Consider the following 18270-nt stretch of genomic DNA (forward strand, 5'->3'; position numbering starts at 1 on the left):
CTGCACCCTCTTCCCAGCAGCCTTGGCCCCTCCCTGCCCTCTCCCACAACACCACACGGCTGGCTGCCCTGATACAAGTTTTATTACATAGTCGTAATGGCACTGCAAGAGTAAGATAGTCGTAAGAGCCTTAAAACCCAGCCTGAAAAATATACATTTATAGTGTCATTAACCCCCTTCACTCTTCACCTACTCAGGGCTGGCTGGAAAGCAGGAAACTCATTTCTCTTCAGTAAGAAAATATATGTTGCTAAATGAAAAATATACAGTTAGAAGAGTTACTGGCTTGTAAGCTGCTCGTTTGGGGGTTAAACCTCTACCAGCGCTCAAGTGTTTAACTAGGGTTCATTCACGTGTAAAAGAGGTATAGTGTATAAAAAGGCAAAGTTCAGGTATGCTCGCTGGCTTGGTCCAGTTAAGAAATGGCCTTGGCTTCAGGTAAGAACGCTTCCCAGTACTTCACCAGCTGTGGAGAGAAGGAGAAAAAAGAGTCAGGAGCCAGCACAGCTCAAGTGCATCGTGAATGAGCTTTAAATTCAGCAGACTCGAGAGAGTTTTTAGGGGGTGAGGAGGAGCTTTTGCCCCTTACAACACACCAAGCTCTGCCGAGGCATTCCCTGGGGTACAACACTTAACGAGCAGCTCACTCGTTAGCAGGACTCCCCCACTGTGGACTCAGGCTGAGCTCCAGGATGTGTAGCAGGGCTGGCAGAGGGCACTTACCTGCTGCTGAGAGTTCAGTAACGTCTCCAGGTACTTTGTCACATGGTTTCTGAAGTCCTTGGATTTCTCTTTCTGCAAGACACGGTTGCAGAAGTGAGCACAAAGCTGCAGCAACCACTAAAACCCTCATGTCTTTGCAGGGAGGACTAAACATGGGCTAGATCCTCCTGATGATGGTTTGGAGGATCTCTGCAGGCCTGCATGCTTTGAGCAGAAAACCCCCCTTCAGCAAAAACCAGCTGCTTTGCAGTGCTGATGCCCCATTCAAACACTTCTGCATTTGCAAATATCACCAACTGCTGAGAGAACTGCATGCTGATGGCTGGAGCTAACCCACCTCAAACCGTATCACTTCCTTGCGGATCACAGCAGAAATCCGTTCAAAGTCCCTTTCATACTGCGTCACACGAGACTCCCACTGCAGAGAGAGGAAGTGTGCAGTTTGCAGGGCTGGAAAGCTTTTTGCTCACTGTCTGAGTGGTTTTGCAAACCTGACTGCTCAAGGGACCACAGCACGCCTCACCTCTGAGATCTCCTCCTTGGCCTGCTGCAGCTTGTCGGGTTTGTTGGCCCACAGCAGCCTGGCCTCCATCTCCCTCTTCTTCTGCAGCATGGCCTGGGCATCCTGCCACCGCTGCCAGGTCTTCATTCGTTGGTCAAAAGCTCCCTGAAAGGAAGAAGCAGAGGCTGGGCTGGCACATTCCCAGACAAGCGTGGGGCTGTGCCCTCTGCCACCTCACTGATGGCCACACCTGAGGTTACATGAGGGTAACCACAGTGGCAGCACAAGCCAGAATATGGAGCATCTTGCCTGCTGCTCTACCAGGGAAAGGGCAGCTCTGAGGCCTCCCTCAGTACGGGGCTCAGTTTATTCCTTCCATCAAGAACAGCCAGTACAAGGAAACACCTTTGCTAGCTCCACACTACCTCTCTTGCAGAGCAGTGACCACAAGTCACAGCAAAGCATTCCAGCACCTGCCAGACAGTATTTTTGTGAGCCACCAGCCCAGGCAAGGAAGAGCTATCACACTTGTGAATGCATCCAGCCAGACAGTGGGGAAGAGCTAGAAGGGCAGAAAGCAGCATGTGGCAGCCTGGCCAGAAGGACAGAGCAGCCAATAGGCAGGCAAAGGTTGAGGCAACATTATAGCTTCTTCCAAGAACATGCCTACCTCCAGCACTATCAGTGGTCTTGGTCCTCTGCAGCACCCATCATATCTTCCCAGTACCAAGCAGGCTGCATTTTGGCCTCTGTAGTCTCCAACTAGGGCAGGAACAAGTCAGCCTGCCAGACTGGGAAGTCACCTGGAACTTGTTTTGTTCAGCCTCTGGCACAGAAGCCTGCATCATATCAGGCAGGCAGACTTCAAGACCCAATCTACTTACTCTACTTACAACACAGATCAGAGGTTACCAGCTTACAACCTGTGCAGCAGCTGCAGCCTTCTCCCCTGGAAGGGCTGAGGCCACCTACAAGCCATGAACCTGGCCTATATCCCCTCTAGAGAACAAGAGCACAGCCAAGTCTCACCTACCCTATGTTCCTGATCCAGCAGCAAGTTTGCTTTCTGCTCGGAAAGACCAGAGATACCATGCTCTCTACTTGCACTCACAGGACCAGCTACCTCCTGGCACACCTTAGCCTAAGATCTATGCTAAGACCAGTGGTTCTGCCTTAGAGGTTGGCTCTGAGGATTGCCCTAGAGGAGTGCTTACCCTTACAACTGAGAGGAGGCGGATGTAGTCTCCCAGGAGCTCAGCCAGGATGAAGAAGTCATTGTTAGCCTGTTCCTGGTGCAGCTGTTCAATCTTCTCTTCCACCTCAGCCAGCTGGGACAGTGCTCGGGACAGGGCCGTGTTGTCCTCGGAGCTCCCCAGCATGGCCAGACTCTTTGCAAACTGTGCTGTATTCAATGCTAGCTCTAGTGAACGGAATAAAAGAATCAGCTGTGGGCTTTGCTACACCGGGTGCTCCACAAAGAAAGCCCTGGCCTGCAGTTCAGTCCAGGGAGCTGCTTTTCTGTAGCCCCAGGAGACATTAGCTAGCAGAGCCAATGCCACCTGAGAGCTGGTGGCTTCTATGAGACATAGGGAACCCCAGCCAGGAAGAGGGAAACAGCAGTGGGAGGACAGGCACAAGTTCGCAGATGTCAGCCAAAACATGCAAAGGGAAACATTCTTGCTCCCTGGCAGAGGACAGCATGGCATTAGTAACAAGATCAGCTCTGGTCTGGTTCATTACAGCAGCTTTCAGCCACCAGGCTCACATCCTAAGTCTGTACCACCGGACAGAAATTAAGGCATTATCATTTTCACTTCTGTCTCCCAGGACAAAGAGGCAAAGAGTCTTATAGCAAGAAAGCACTGCTATATCTTTTCAGAAGGCTTAACTCTTACAGTCCAAGCTACACAGCAAGCAAAACCAAGCTCATTACCTTTCCTGTGGTTCACTAGAGTTTCTACAACAGCATGCAGCTTCCGTAGCCGCTGCTCCTCACACTCCACCTCCTGCAGCTTCTCCTCGAACCACTGAAATGGACAGACCCAGAGTTGTTTCCTACATTATCTGCACAGCTGCAGAGCTGCCCATGCACCCCTCCCCAAAAATGTGAGCTGGTGAGAACACACAGCAAGGACAAGAACAGCCCGGAGACATCGAAATACTTACTATGTCTGATTCATTCATCTTAATGGTCATTTTACTGACAGCATCGGTTGCTTTGTTGAACATCTTCAGTATTCCTGCTCCACTCAGGGCCTGGGTGCCTACTGCTCTTGGCAGCTATAGAGAAACAGAAAAGTTTGCTTTGCCAGGAGATAAGAGTCACTGTGAGAGCGGTATTGATAATACCCGTGTCCTGATGTGCTTCCACAAAGTCTGTTCCTATACCAAAGCCTTCTGGCACAGCACTAAGCAGATGCTAAGATTTGCACCGTCACATTCTCCTCGCAGGTTCAGGGACCACACTGGCCACACAGGTTGGCAGAGAGTGAGCACTTCCATATCATTTGGGCATCGGGCTCTGGTCCCCCCCCTTACCTCCAGATAGCAGGCTACACTCTCATCATGGATTTCAGAATAAAGACAACCCCTGCTCTCAATGTGTGCCCCCATCGTGGGGTAAACAAGCTTGGCCACAGCTTGTTATCAGCATATGGTGCTTAGATAAGCACTGATGAACAGAAAAGGTTCTATTCTCCTTATCACTGGTTAAGAGCTCTTACAGGATCTGCTGCTTCTCACCAAGCTCTGAAGCACCATGTCCCCTTAACTTCTTGTGCACTGCTTCCCTCTGCACCCCCAGGTACTCACAGCCACCTCAGTCCACCCTACTGACCTCCTCCTTTTCCAAGAACTCCCTAACATCTGGGTCCTGCAACATGGTTGGATGGCTGACAACTCTCTGTAGGTACCTGGGGAGAAGAACAGACAGTACAAGTTACCTCTGCTGAAGCCTGGCTCCAAGCCACCTTGATGAGCTGCAGCACACATGGGTCAGCTGCGACACACTTGTTTGCTCAGAAATAGCAGCTCCAGAGCTGAAGTCAGACCCAGCAAAATGTTCTCATCCTCCCACCAAGAGTCCTCCCTCCCTGGGGACTCCAGTGAGACAAGTTTGCACCTGCACCAATATTCACTACACCAAGGTTACTTGATACAGTAACTGATGAAGATTCAGTCTTACATTCCTTTGTGATGACACTTCAGAGGCTGAAGCTGGAGGTTACTGGCATACTGGTGCTAACTACAGCAGACAACAGGGGTGGCAGAGCGAAGGCCACTGGTGGCTGCATAGTTAAAGGTGCCGGTTAAATAGAGAGGGAATTGTTTCTCACCTGATCTGCACTGTTTGAACTACTACTTAGTGTCCAGATTTTTGGGCTCCTGAGACAGATCAGTTTTCTCCCTGCCTTATCAGAGTTCAGCCAGATTTGGATGAGCACCAGCAAGAGTTTTTGAAGCAGAAGATGGTTTTAGAGTAAACTCTTGCAGCTGCAATTCTTCAGTGGCCTCCAGGTTCCCTCTAAGCCTAGAAGCAGACTGCTTTTCTCACACAGAGAGAAGACTGCAGTCAGTCTGACCTTTTTGAGGTCCCTTGCTTGGTTCAGGCATGAGGGGATAGCTGTTGGGATCTGTACCTCTCTAGAGCAGCCCGTCTCTTTTCTAGGAACTCTGCAGAGGAGGAATCTTCTTTCCCAACTTTCACTTTGGTCATTCCTAGCACAGAAGGTAGGTGCAATTAATGAGTGGCCTCAAACTGAATGCACAAGGTAGCAAGGTCTGTCACAAAGCATACAGACTATCAGGGTGACAAGAGAGAAATCTGACCTTGCATCAGAAGAGCTACTTGGAAAATTAACATCTGCTTACACCTACATCTAGCAGAAATCTACATCCAGAAACAAGGCACTGCAATGCCAAGTGAGACTGGAACGGTTACAGGTCTGGATCCAAGAGAACAGAGCAATTCAGTGACAGTGCAGTGATTTCACTCTTCTCTAAGAGGACACAGAGTCTCTCATCAACTCTAACAAGGCTTAATGCCCAGGGTTCCAAGCAGGGAGCTAGCAGAGTTTAGTTGTGTCACAGAACTCAGATTATTTTATGCACCTACTTTCTCTTACTGCTCTGCAGCTTCCCCCTCAGCTTGGAGGCTGCAGGCAGGCCCATCTTTTGGGCACAAGGCTCCAATCAGAAGGACCAGATCTAGAGCAGTGCTCTGCACCTCCAGCACTCACCTATGAGACTCTTCTCAGGCGGTGGAGGCACGATGAACCCATTTTGGGCATGCTTCTCCAACAACTTCTCATAGAGACCCAGAAAGTCACTGAACCTCCTTTTCACTGAGAACTGCTTGCTCCGGAACATTGGCATGCTTGTCTGGAGGAAGAGATGAGACTCAGGTCAAACTCACCCAGGGAAGCTTGCCCATGCATACACTATGTGAACCGTCTCTTCTGGGGATAGCAATAGGACATCCTGAGCTCTGTGGGATTTGAGGAACACACCAGGCCGAACCAAGTAAGCCTTGGCCCAGGTTTTCAGCAAATCTCCTCCCAGCAGCTCTCCTAGGGCTGAACAGCAGCATTAATACCAATAACAGAGCAGCTGTTATTGTGCCTGCGAGCTGCCTGCTAAGCCCTGCCCATTGCCTAATCCCACCATCCCTGCTCCCCACAGGAACAGGGACTGCTGTCAGGTTACACATCAGGCTGCAGGGGCCATCAGCAGCTTTTGACTGTGTCTGCAGAGCAAAAGCTGGCAGCTAACAAATCTCCCAGTCCCTGCCACACAGCCACAGCTTTGCACAGCAAGATGCAGTGCCTGCAGCCCAACAGCTGTTGGACAGACAGCTAAGAAAGGCTTGTCAGAGAGCACAGAGATGAGTCCCAACGCAGGGAAGCAGCTGCAGAAAGCTTGATGTCTTGTGACTAGCCCCAGAGAACAGGTCCTGCCAAGAGACTTGTTGGGAAGAGTTGCATGCAGGTGAGCTTAATCTGAAACTACTACCAACACAGAACCATTAGGAACAGTCCCAGCACCTGGGGCTCTCCCTAACAGGTGACATTCCTGCTGCTCATTCCAATGCTGAACAGACATATCAGCTGAAAAGGTCTTCTTCCAAATAGATGCAAACCTATTTCAGAGCTAGGCTCATCCTCTGATCTGTAAGGTTGGATTATAACTCATGAAGCCATGTAGATTCAGGCCTCCCATCTATTTAGGTCACCACTGGCTTGACATAAAAAGGAAAGGCCAGTCCAGCTGCTTTAGACTGGAAAAAAAAATGATGAGTTTGACATACCTGTGTTGATACTTTGTAGGCTACGTATGCATTCATGCCATCCCCTGTGGAAAGCAAAACCAAGGCATTAGCACAAGGTTGGCCTTTTGCACCATCACCTGGAGGCTTTGGTGACTGCAAAGCACCACGCTCCAGCAATCCCCTGACCTTTGCACGCCTCAGTGATTCTGATCTGAGCCCTGAGTCTGCACACAGACTCTCAGACAGCATCTTTCTGCAGAACCCTGGAGCCCTGCCCACCAGGCATTTCCCCAACCTGGCTGCTCAGCCCTCCTTTTCCTTCCCAAGGCAACCAACGCTGACAATCAGACGCTTGTTACACTGACAGCACTGGAGCTAACTCCATGCATCTGCTCACCATGTCACAATTCAGCGGCTGTGCGGCACATGAAGCAGTCTATTCAGAGGATGCAAGTCAGACAGCCCCTGACTGCCTGTGGTTTGATTCTGGGACATCACAGCCAGTCTTTTCTCCAGCTAATACAGAAACTGCTTGTCTGGGGAAAGGAGGGTTTACCTCGTAACTCAAGCAAAGGGCATCCTCACAAGTCAGACACTGCCCTACCCTAGTGCACCTTAGAAGTGCGCTGATTAGAAGTCAGTGCACACCCCAGCTCCAGAAGCCATGAGCTGGCTGGGATCAGATGGGTTCCCTGTGGACTGCCTTTTGGCTGGCTAAGTTGCTCTGATCCCTACTTCCAACAGAGAGAAAGCTTCTTGCTTCTCATTGCTCCACAGCTGCCAGTGAAGGGACAGCATATTCGATTTCAGGTTAAGGCAGTTTCACCTCCCCCCTGCCAGCCATACACAACTCACCGACTTTCTCCGGGTCACTCACTCCTACAGTCAGCTCAAATTTGTCCTCCTGTTCCTCTTCTTCCAGCTGTTTGAAGTAAGCATGTAAGGACAGCAGATTAGAACTAGAAATCCAGGCTTCCATACACAAAGTCCCATATGCTACAGAGCACTTGTCACACTGCCAAGGCATCTTTAGTATTTCAGTCTGGTCAAGGCAATGCTATGAAGCCCTTGGGCTCCACACTTGTGTTGAGGCTGCACGTTCCAACCATCCTGGATTGTATCTGTCTTTACAACAATGCTATCTGTACAGACTAATGCACAAACTGCTCATTGCTAAAGCAGAACTCTGCCAAGCCCAACCTCAGCTCAGCTCTGCACAAAATAATTTCCTCTGGGCTATTTTACATCATAAATTCAATTCTCACCTGAGACAGGTGAAGATACTGAACCTATACAGGAGGCAAATTACACTGTGCAGGCACACAGGGATGGAGAACTGTGACAGCAACTGGCAGACCCAGCCTGAACCCTGAAGGTCAGAGGCAGCAAAAACAACAGTATTGTCTCTGACAGGCCACTGAGGCTTCAGGCTTGCTTGGAAAACATTACAGTTCCTCATTAGTAAGGTGAAGGTAAAGCATCTGCCCCACACAGCCTCTTGTTTAAGAACCTGAAGGTGAGAGCTTCTCGGTTCACCAATCAGCTCAGCATTCTGCCCAGGTTCTGCGTTGCTTTGCTTGAGCCAGCTTGAAGCCAGCATGCAACAATGACAGTATTGCAGAGTCCTCGTGATTTCAGGCTGCTTGAGGGGCAGAACAGAAGCTCTCTGCTTGTCACCAAAATAGTATTCATTTCTCAACAGGAAAAGGACACAGAATTAGGCAGAGCTCCGCCTAACTGGGCTTGGCAACCAGACCACAAGTTCCCACTTAAGAAATCTGAGCTCCCATGTCACCCAGGAGACTTTTTTTAAATCCACATGAGAGCAGTTCCACCACCTAGCCCCATCTGTGACAACAGAGGGAGTTAGAACTCTCAATCAGAGCTCAGACCCCCAGGTCAGCTCTCAGCATTGGAAGCAGCCTGTATCACTATGCTTCCACAAGAGCAAGGCTCACCTGAGCCCCACTTCAAGCCCCAGACTGACAGTCCGAGATAAAGCCAGGGCATCCAATGTGCCAATTACATTAATTACATCATTAGATGCAGGTTCCCTAAGTAAACAGACAGGTTCCTGCCAATTACAGTCCCAAACCAGCAGGGCAAGTTGGAAAGCTGAGAACAGTTCTCACCTCCTCATAGCTCTTTGGAGGGTTTCTAGAAGAAGAGCTTGCAGCTACTTCTAATGAGGGGGCAGGATTGGATGCTTTGGCCAGTTCCTTCTTCTGGTTGTTCTGCGTGCTGTCTAGAGACAATTCTACAGTGGCATCTGTCAAAAGAAGTTGGCAAGGGTCAGCCTCTCTACTTTGGGTTTCTAGAAATGTCAGCATTTTCAGAGAGGCTCATGGGACCTGGGCCGTAACAACAGTCTTAATCAGCATTAAAGAAACACAGGGAAGACATCTGTAAGTACTGAGAAGAGCACAACTTCATACAGCTTTGCTGCAGTAAGGGCATTTGATCAACTCAGCTGAACATTTTGTTAATGGAAACTTATTCTAGAGAGGCAGACAAGAGTTCCTTGCTGTGTGCTAGCAGCAGCTGCGCACTACAAAAAGCTACAGACAAACTGAATTTTAACACTGCATGTAGACTGGCTCCTTTCCAGGACACTCATCCACCAGAGGAAATCAAAGCTTCCACCTGTTACCAGATATCTCCAGAAATGACTTTTAGATACCTCTGCATCTAACTGTCTCATGCTCAGCCAAGGGACAGGATTGCTGGGTAAGGTCCAACCCTCCTTGCTTCCCCCCACAGAAGGGTGTTACATTCCCTGTTCCTGAGGAACACCACATCTCTGCTAGACATGCTTCCTCTATCTGCACAGAGGGAGGAGAAGTTAGAGAACAAAGGCCTTTCAGGTGTAGAAGGACACGTTGCCTTGTAGTTTAATAAAAGGCCATTTTTAGGCCTCTTCAGCTTCCAGGCAGTTAATCCTGCCACATGATTAAGTGAGAGACCTGGAGGAGGCTACAGGACCTTCCCAAACACACCACAAGTACTCAGCGCTCCCAGAGCACAACATAAACTTGAGAGATAAGGAGTCGTGATAGTCCAGAGCAAGCAGCCCAACCACAGGCAAATCATGGCTAGAACACAGATGACTCTAAGCTTACAGTTCAGAAAGCACCAGTAAGCGCTCAGAGATGCAGACTCACCTGCAAATAGGTCCTGATCATCTTGCTCTACACGAACCCCGTTCTCTTTGGAGCTGTTGTTCACAGGAAGAAGCAATTCCCTTTTTGGTGCCGGGGGTTTGCTCTTTAAAACAATTAAAAGGACACAAAACACAGACATTAATACTGAGGAGATCCAGACGCTGCCATGCAGGGTCACCACTACAAGCCACATGCAGTGGCCAGAGGCTGCTTCCCTTCCAGCACCCTTCACAATCCTGGTTGAGTACACAGATTGCAACAGCTCTCAACAGCCCTGGTAGACCCAGCCCTTCTGTTTGCACACTGGCAGCACACCACTCAGGCCAAGCGAGCAGCTCCACAGAGCCTTGGGTGAGCATGCCAACACAAGACCCCTTGTAAAAGCCAAGGTTTTGCTGCTAGTGGTGCAGACCTGTAGCAATCTGCTTTTCCAATGGCACCCAATCCTCCATCTCACAGCCCAGCAAACAGGAGCACTGCGTGTGGGGTCATTCAGACCCTCTGCTCCCACACAGGAGCTGTGGAAAAGCTCCCAAGCCAGTAAGAAGCTCTCTGCAGACAAGGTAAGGTAGGTGCTGAAGTTTCTCTGATGAGCCTCAAATGCTGAAGAGAGTTATCTACCCTTGGGTTCTCAGTCTGCCTTAGTTCCTAAGAACACAGAAGTACCACACCCTGCTCTCCACTTCTTGCTGTAAGGGAACTGCAGCCTCCTTCAGAGCAGCCCGTAACAGTGCCCAGCACCTCTGGCACACGAACCACCAGGGCCACTGTCGCTTCTCAGGCCCCCAGCCCGGCACTCAGCACAGGGACGGACCCCAAGCTGACAGCTCTATCCCCACAGCTGCACGAGGAGCGCTGTGCTCAAGAGGAGAGCACCGAGCATTAGTTATGACAGCTGCTCTAACAACTACGTTAAGCGCCTGATAAGCGGCTTTAGCCGAGCAGCGCTGTTTTCTGCCCGGAGAGGCGCGATTCGCACCAAGACCTGCGGCCCCCCGGCTCTGCAGGCCCCACACACCCCTCAGCGCGGAGCAAAGCGGGCCCGGGAAGCCCCACCGCGCCCCGGTGGCTTTCCCCTCTGCACTCACGGTGCCGGCGAAGATGTCCTCCCCCTCCGTGTCGCTGTCGGCGGCGTCGGCGGAGGACGGTGGGAAGGGTGGGGGCAAGTGTGGCCCGGGGGAGGGGGAGCGGGAGCCGCCGGCACCGCCCGACGCCATCTCCGCGCCGCCGCTTCCGCCCGCGACAGGCGAGACCGGAAGTCCCCGCCACTACTTAAAGCGCGAGGGCGGAGCTTGGGGGCGGGCGGAGCCTCGCGATTGGGCACAGCCGGCTATCGGCCGGCAGGGGAAGCCAATGAGCGGCGCCGGACGGCTCGGCGGGCGCACGAAGGTGCGTGCCGTTGTTTGCCGTCTTACAGCCCGGTACCTCCGCTGGGATGCCGAAAATCACAGCCGAAGGGCAGAAAGAGCCCCGCCCCGAGCACGTCTTGGGAGCGCTGCCGTACGTGGCTGCAAGCTGCCCCTGTGCCTCTTTACCTCCCCCACCCCCGCTCGGGCTGCGCTCTGCAGGGAACAGAAAACGACACGTTGCCGGTCCTCACCTGGAAGGCCCTGCTGCCGTCCTCCTTTGTGCCACGAGGAAAAGACTTCATCAGAGCTCTGAAGCTGCTTTTGGGTCTTCAGTTTCAACCCCTCTACGTGCTACAAACCATCAGATGCTTCAATACAGGCATCCTGAACCATTTTGACATGCCAGTTATCCAAGTGCATGAGACAGATTCCCTCCAGAGGGACCCCCAGGCAAGCAATGGGCTCAGGAGAACCTCACTGGGTTCAATAAAGCCAAGTGCAAGGTGTGCATCTGGGTCATGGAACACCTGCTATCAGCACAGGCTGGGGGTGTAAGGATGGAGCACAGCCCTGCCAAGGAGCAGCTGGGGATGGCAGCAGGCAATGAGTCAGCAGTGTGCCCTCACAGCCCAGGAAGTCTGCAATTCTATGATGTTCCCCCATAGGATCAGGAGAAATGCCACTGTACAGTTAGAAGTCAGGCAGCCACTACCAAGATATCTAAACCCTAAGATATTACATCTAGGCACCCCTTGGTCCTAGAGGCAGACCTGGGGGTAAGCTTGTGACAGTCATAGTCATATTTAAATAACGGAAAGATGATGCTGTAATTCCAAGGTGTTCCATCATGACACCTCCAAGCCCTCAGCCTAAGAGGGCTCTGTCCTCAGCCACGTGTTCAGACTGCTCTTCCTGTGCACACACACACCCATTGTGTCCCCTCCTGTGTGCACAGACCTTTCCCCATTCTCTGCTCATCTCCTCCCTGCCACTCAGATCCACGCAAGCTCTGACCTTCCAACACTCCCACATCCACTTTCATCATTGCCTTTTCCTTCAATTCTCTTCCCTCTGGGTTTTCCCTGTTTTTCCTGCACTCTTGCGTGCTCTCTATCTCCAACCTGGGTCTCCAGTCCTGTGCTCCAGCAATGCCTTTATCAAATCCTGGTTACTTGCACACAGCAGAGGCCACCCACAGGAGCTGCAAGCGCTTATTAATCACCTTTTTATTTTATTTCAAGTGCTATACACAAACTCACCCCCTGCAGGTGCTCCCAGCGCCCCAGTGCAGAGTGGCCTCAGCACCTGCCAAGCGCTGCTGCAGGGTGTGAGGCCAAAATAAGTTACCCACATCCCCAGCCAGCACATGGCTCACCCAAAGTGCCCAGCACCCGAGTTGTGGTTGCTTCAAAACTCAAAGTCCTTGCATTGGGCCCTGCCTCACTCTCAGGGCCTAGCATGGCATGGGAGCCTCCGACGGCAGTGGGGAGCACCTGTGGAGAAGGAGCAAGATCGAAGTATCAGGTTTGTCACAGCACATTGGTGGCAGCCACCAGGAGCCTACCTGCCCAGCCACCACCTAGAGCTTTCCCAGCCACACTGCAGCAGGGATTCCCCAGCTTTCTGCCCCCACTTTTATTCATCCCAGAAAGATGCACACAGAGCACATCAGATCTGCTCAAGTCAAAGCAATCACTGCAAGTTTGATGGCACTAGGGACCATCACAGGGGCAAATTGCTCTGTGTGGACTTGTGTCCTCCAGCATAGTGGGGATCTGCAGACATGCATATCTACCACTTCTCTTCCCAGAGACCAGGTCCCAACAGATCCCCTTTCTCTCTACTAGGCAGTACTCACTCCATCTTGGCCTCCAAGTGGTGGACAGTCTGCTTGTCCAGGTAGCGGCAGAAGAGCGAGAGGAGATTGCTGGGCAAAAAGAGTGGCTCCACCAGCAAAGCCTTGGGCACTTGTGACAGCTCCCGAGCAACAAGGAATACCGTGTCTGTCCTGGGGACACCAAGGGGACAGTGAGTATTGTGTTGGTCAGCCAGCCCCAGTCATGTTTATGAGGTCTTATCTCCTCACCATGTCTCGAAGTCCCCAATGTGTGGCTCCAGTGGTGTCTCAGAAGACAACAGTCCCTCGCCACGGCTCAGCAGGGAGTAGAGCAAGGAGATGCCAAACTGTGGGGATGCATCAGGAATTGCATCATGGCTGCCTGTCCATCTGTGGTGCCTTTTGGATAGTGGGGATACCAACATACCTGGTTCTTCAAGGCCATAGTGAGCGGGAGCTCAGCAGACTCAGGCAGGGTCCTGGTCATCTCCTGCAGGACCTCAATGAGCCTGCTGAAGGTCATCCTGCCCACCACTTCATTCAAAGGGCTGTAGAGCAGGGGGAGAGACTGGGCAGGGCAGAGGGGAGAGCAGACATCTGAGACTGCTTGATCCACAGCAGTCCCATCCCCATCCTTGAGTACTAGCCCAAATGCCTGCACCCCACCTTCAGGGGTTAGAGGTGATGCAGGGGCCACTGCACATCCTAGAGATACATGTCCACCAGAACTACCTTAACACCTCCTGGCAACCTTCCTCCTTCTCCACTTCAACAGGGGAAGCAAAGCTCTGAGCCTACCCTTCATAGGCCTCTTCCCGTTTCAACCCACCCATCCACCCAGCCTTGCTGAGACCCAGCAAGATAGCCTGCTCCAAGAAAAGAGTTAGAAGAAAGCAACCCAACACCCTCTGCCCCAGGCTGGAGGTGCTCACCTCATCTGGCACATCCTTCTTCATGAGGAAGGGCAGGTGGTGAGTGATGGTCAGCAGGATCTTCTCTGCTTGCTCTGGGGCCAGGTGGGGCAGCAGCCGTGCTGTGAGCTTCTTGCCTTTCCGAACACACAGGACCTGCAGGAACTCATCCTCTGCCTCCCTGGGGATGAAGGCTCTCACTGGCACAAACCCTGAGAGACCTGAAGCCCTTCAGCCCATCTAGGAGATGAACTGACATCACCACCACTCCCACACATCCTCAGTGGAGGACAAGGCTCATAGATAGGGGCACCACAAACTAGGGTGACATGCAGAAGACAGAATCCCATTACACATGACTACAGGGAACACAGCTATGACCACGGCATGCTGCCCACTCCTACTTCACCACAGCATAACTTACTCCTCACTACTGCAGGCTCTGATATTCAGGGCCTGATAGATCCGTCCCACTTCCTGGGTCTTGTGCTCCTGCTCTTCTGTGGCTAAGGACATCTTCCGCTGCATCTCCTCCACTTCCAGCAGTTGCAGGAACAGCTAAAGAAATGCCAAGGGATAAGTGGCCAGCTTGGAGCGTTTGCTGAATGTTCAAAACACCCACATCCAGGCAGACCTCCCCCACAGAGCTCCTTGGACAAGCCTCGGCTCAATCCCAGCACGCCACAAAGCAGGGCCACAGCCACTCACCCTCTCAATCCTGTGCAGCGCTCGAAGCCGGTGGCTCCCCGCAGCCTTCAGGAGGGGAGAAAGGAAGGCACAGTTACAGCCAGCACCAGACACCACTGCCAGCACAGCTCTGGGCCAGCTGCTCCCTGGGGATCAAAGTGCCTTCAGGACAAAGACCAACCCTGCACAGCGGCCACAGCCATCACCGGCTGTCCCATCCCACCCTGTTGATGCCATGAAAGTGACACCCAGCCTTACTGCATGCCCCATCCAACACCCAGAGCCAGGGTAGGTCCTATTACTCCTCCTAAACTTCTCCAAGACATGGAAGGAAGCTTGGAGCCTGGTGTCCCCCTTCGCCTACCTCCTCCACCAGGGCATGGTGCACAGCATCAATGGCCCGCCGGGGGCTGTAGCAGGTGGATACAGCAACCTGGCCCAGTGAGCCAGCAATGCGCACCACTGGAAGAGAGCAGGAGCATGGTAAGAGTGTGTTCCATGCCCCATATCCCAACCCCAGCAACAGCCCCTCACCGGAATTGTAGGTCTCCACTTTCTGGATGAATGGTGTCACCAGCTTGGGGGGTTCCTGCTTGTTGCGCCCACCCAGCAGCTCTTCCTCTGCCTGCTTGTGTTCCAGCCGGTGGTAGTAGGTCTGCAGGCAGCCAGAAGGACAACATGGGACCCTCTGAGTTCCTCTGCCCCATCCCTGCACAGGGCTCAGCACCTCAAGCCCCTGCATCTTCCAGCTCCCTCAGGTGTGAATGCGTAGCTCCAAGGAGCTGGTGACCACAGGACCCCACAGAAGCAGCTCACCTGGTAGTAATAATCATCATCCAAGTTCTCACTCTGCAGCTGGATCATCTCCACCTTGACAACCCAATCCTTCTCCTTGCAGGTCATCAGCCCAGCACAAGGGTCAGCTTTAGGGGACCACAGTTTCTTGGGGGAGACACTGTCACAGGGAAGACCACAGCCTACTGTGAGCACTCAGAGCCCCCCCGAGGCATCCCCAAGATCCCCTGTAAACCCCATACCTCTGCAATGTCCCACTCTGCTGCTGCCGCTGGGTCAGGATGCGCTGGTGCTGTGGGTGCAGCTGAGTGAGGTGGCTGGGCACGCTGCAAAAGGACAACGAGGACTGAAGACAATGCAGTAGTCCCAACACATCTCTATCAGACCTCTGGGACACCACCCGGACAGGTCTTGGCTGAGTGCCACAAAGGCCACCAGCACCTTCAGACAATGGATGGTGACATGCCCATGGCATGCTGCCCTTCCTGGCCTCACTCAGACCAGATGTCTCCTCACCATCACAACCACAGCTCAGCTCCCACACTTGAGCCATCCCCACGGAGCTACCAGCTTCTACGAGGGCTGCAGCACTCCTCCCCTGTCCCCAGACAGGCATCCCACTCGCCATCCCTGCTACCTGAGGTTGAGCTGGCCACTGGTGGAGGGGCTGAAGAAGACAGAGGAATCCAGAGAATGAGACACTGGGCCGAAGTGCATGGTGAGAGACCGTGGCGGAGTGCCAATGTTGGGTGACAGGGGACTGAAAGGACCTGGAGACATGTACCCTGCAGACTGGAAAGGAAGAGAAAAGTAGTCAGGTGGCAGGACACCCTGCTGTCACCTCCAAGGGCACCTGGAGGGATGGCTGGGCTCTACCAAAGCCAAATTCTGTGCTCTCATATCTGGGCAAGGCAAAGGGTACTCTAGTGTTATGCTGCTGCCTGGTGCAGATCAGATCCATCAAAGGTGCTCCAACATGCTACCAAACAGGCCCAGTGCAGGAACATCAGGATAAATGTATTTAAGAAGCAACAGCTCTAACCATCCCCATCAAAGATAAAGAAGAATGCCCAGGATGAGACTGAACTGCAAAGGCTGCCACTTGGGAAAGATGCTGAAACATGCTTGTGTCTTCCAGGACATAGCACCATCTGTGGGGTTAGTAGTGGTGGCCAACAGCTCACTCTATTACCTGGTTGGAAGTAAAGAAAGAAGAGGCTCTGCGGGGTGGAGGGAAGGGCCGAGGGGAGGATGTGGAGCATGGTATCAGAGGTTGCTGCAGGAATAAGATGTTACTGGGATCAGCCAGGCACAACCACAAATCCCAGCCTAGTAGTAGGTCCCATAGAACATAGAAGCATCTCAGAGCTTGGGACAGCTTCTGGAGCAGGGAAGGCAGAGAAAGGGCAAAACAAGAGTCTCTGAAAACCTGTACCTGCTGGAGGAAGTGCTGGGGGAAAGACTTGGGGGACATCCCTCTGAAGTCAGGGCGCTTGTGCCTTGGAGAACCCACATACCCCCTCTGCACAGGGGAGCCGAGGAAGTCAAGGGCCACATTGGTGGCAGTAGGTGGCCTCTCCAGGACCTGCAGGATGGCTTTGTCCTGCGGGAGGAGGTGGCAGATGAAGGAAATGGAGCCTTGACTGCTCAGCACCATAAGGGACACACAGGGACAGCCCAAGGACACACCTCTAGCATGTGGTGGGGTGGGATGGTGCTGGGGCAGGAGCCCCATGCCGCAGGGTCCACTGCCAGCTGGAAGACAAACAGAGATCAGCACAGGGAGAAGAGAGGCAGGAGACACTCAATCTCTACTGCTAATGAGAAGGGGATGTTTTTACCATGTCCTCTTGGCCAAATTCTGCCCAGTCAGAGCCAATCCTGCTGTCCAGCACCGCCGAGTCCTGGCTCTGAGAGCAAAGAGGACAGTTAGTGATGTACACTTTGCAAAAGCACCATGGGCGTGACCTTGTTTCCTCCCAGAACCACCCCTTGCCCCCCATGGGCCACAGTCCACAGTACGAAGATAGAGAAAGGAGCAGCAGGACCACACCACTGACTCTGCTTGGGCACCGAGGGACCCCAGGGATTTCACTCAGGGTTCCCTCCAATCCCAACCAGACATCACCTCCAGCGTGGGCTTGCTCTGCACAGCTCTCATCACTGCTGGGTCTCCCAGGTCGTTGGGTTCCTCCTCATCCTCCTGTTCCTCAACTCCCTGCTCTTCATCTTCTTCTTCCTCCTCCTCAGAGCCCACCTGCTCAGCCTCTGGCTCCATCCCTCCTTCACCCCGGAGCTCTCCCTGCTCCTCTGTTGGCGGCTGCCCCTCCACCACTCGGGACTGTTCCTCAGGCTCCAACAGCTCAGGGCTCCTCTCTGGAGGCACCAGGGTTTTGGTGGCATCCTCCTCAGCGGAGTCGCGGTCTCGAAAGAAGAAGCAGAGCACACTGAGGGCATGCAGATGCCGCCACCCCCCAGCTCAGCTCCTGCTGGGGACCACCTTCCTCACCGCCCCTCCATCCTCAGCCCTACAGCTGCTGCTGGTCACCCCAACTCCGGGCTCCTTCTGACCTTACCCAGCCCAAACGTCATCTCATTGTACAGGTCGAGCTCCTCGTCTTCCTCGGCCATCTCCTCCAGCAGAGGAGCATCCTCCGCCAGCAGGTAGTCCTCGAGGATCTGGGGGAAGAAAGGGGCGGCAGCAGGACACCGGTAGGCTTCAGAGCGAACCCAGCGGCGGCGCGGACAGCCCAGGGCAGGGCAGGGCGGGCACTCACCACGGGCTCGCCGCCCTCCGCCATGACGCGGCCCCGCCGCCCCCGCCGCCCTCTACGGGGCCGCGCTGCCCCGCCCGCCGCCTTTTACGGTTTCCCGCGCTGCCGCTGCCGCGCACGCGCCGTTCCGCACGGCACCGCCCGCCGACGCGATGCGCCTGCGCAACGCCCCCCCTCCACGTTAGGCTACGCCCACCCGCTTTCAGGAAAGAGAAAGGGAAAGCGAAAGCGGTGCTCCTGCCGTGCGCAGGCGCCGTGGGCCGCC

General features: G+C 53.3%; 2 protein-coding genes across 4 annotated transcripts; both read right to left on the reverse strand.

Moving 5' to 3' along the window:
* Window positions 1–64: 64 nt before the first annotated feature.
* On the reverse strand, window positions 65–10895 carry SNX1 (sorting nexin 1). The gene is made up of 15 exons (XM_031616186.2): window positions 10741–10895; window positions 9653–9755; window positions 8624–8760; window positions 7347–7413; window positions 6531–6574; window positions 5464–5605; window positions 4864–4942; window positions 4062–4137; window positions 3392–3505; window positions 3159–3252; window positions 2440–2645; window positions 1247–1390; window positions 1061–1141; window positions 724–795; window positions 65–466 (listed from the first exon to the last, which is right to left on the reverse strand). Exons 1-15 carry the CDS (start codon window positions 10867–10869, stop codon window positions 416–418), a joined length of 1539 nt encoding a protein of 512 aa, XP_031472046.1. The 5' UTR covers window positions 10870–10895; the 3' UTR covers window positions 65–415.
* Window positions 10896–12175: 1280 nt separating this feature from the next.
* PATL2 (PAT1 homolog 2) lies at window positions 12176–18248 on the reverse strand. 3 transcript variants are annotated; one of them, XM_031616201.2, is made up of 19 exons: window positions 18009–18248; window positions 17808–17910; window positions 17360–17655; window positions 17073–17141; window positions 16921–16986; window positions 16667–16834; window positions 16424–16507; window positions 15869–16023; window positions 15474–15557; window positions 15253–15391; window positions 14971–15091; window positions 14801–14898; window positions 14458–14502; window positions 14174–14307; window positions 13771–13930; window positions 13266–13406; window positions 13088–13185; window positions 12860–13009; window positions 12177–12494 (listed from the first exon to the last, which is right to left on the reverse strand). In XM_031616201.2, the coding sequence occupies exons 1-19, from the start codon at window positions 18030–18032 to the stop codon at window positions 12455–12457; spliced, it is 2175 nt and encodes a 724-aa protein (XP_031472061.1). In that variant the 5' UTR covers window positions 18033–18248; the 3' UTR covers window positions 12177–12454. The 3 variants fall into 3 exon arrangements, with proteins under 3 accessions (XP_090004710.1, XP_031472061.1, XP_031472062.1); XM_090148584.1 differs by having other exon boundaries at window positions 12176–12494; window positions 16424–16834; XM_031616202.2 differs by lacking the exon at window positions 16424–16507.
* Window positions 18249–18270: the final 22 nt, after the last annotated feature.

Source organism: Phasianus colchicus, chromosome 12 (genome assembly GCF_987193195.1).
Source record: "Phasianus colchicus chromosome 12, bPhaCol1.hap1.1, whole genome shotgun sequence".
Taxonomy (NCBI): domain Eukaryota; kingdom Metazoa; phylum Chordata; class Aves; order Galliformes; family Phasianidae; genus Phasianus; species Phasianus colchicus.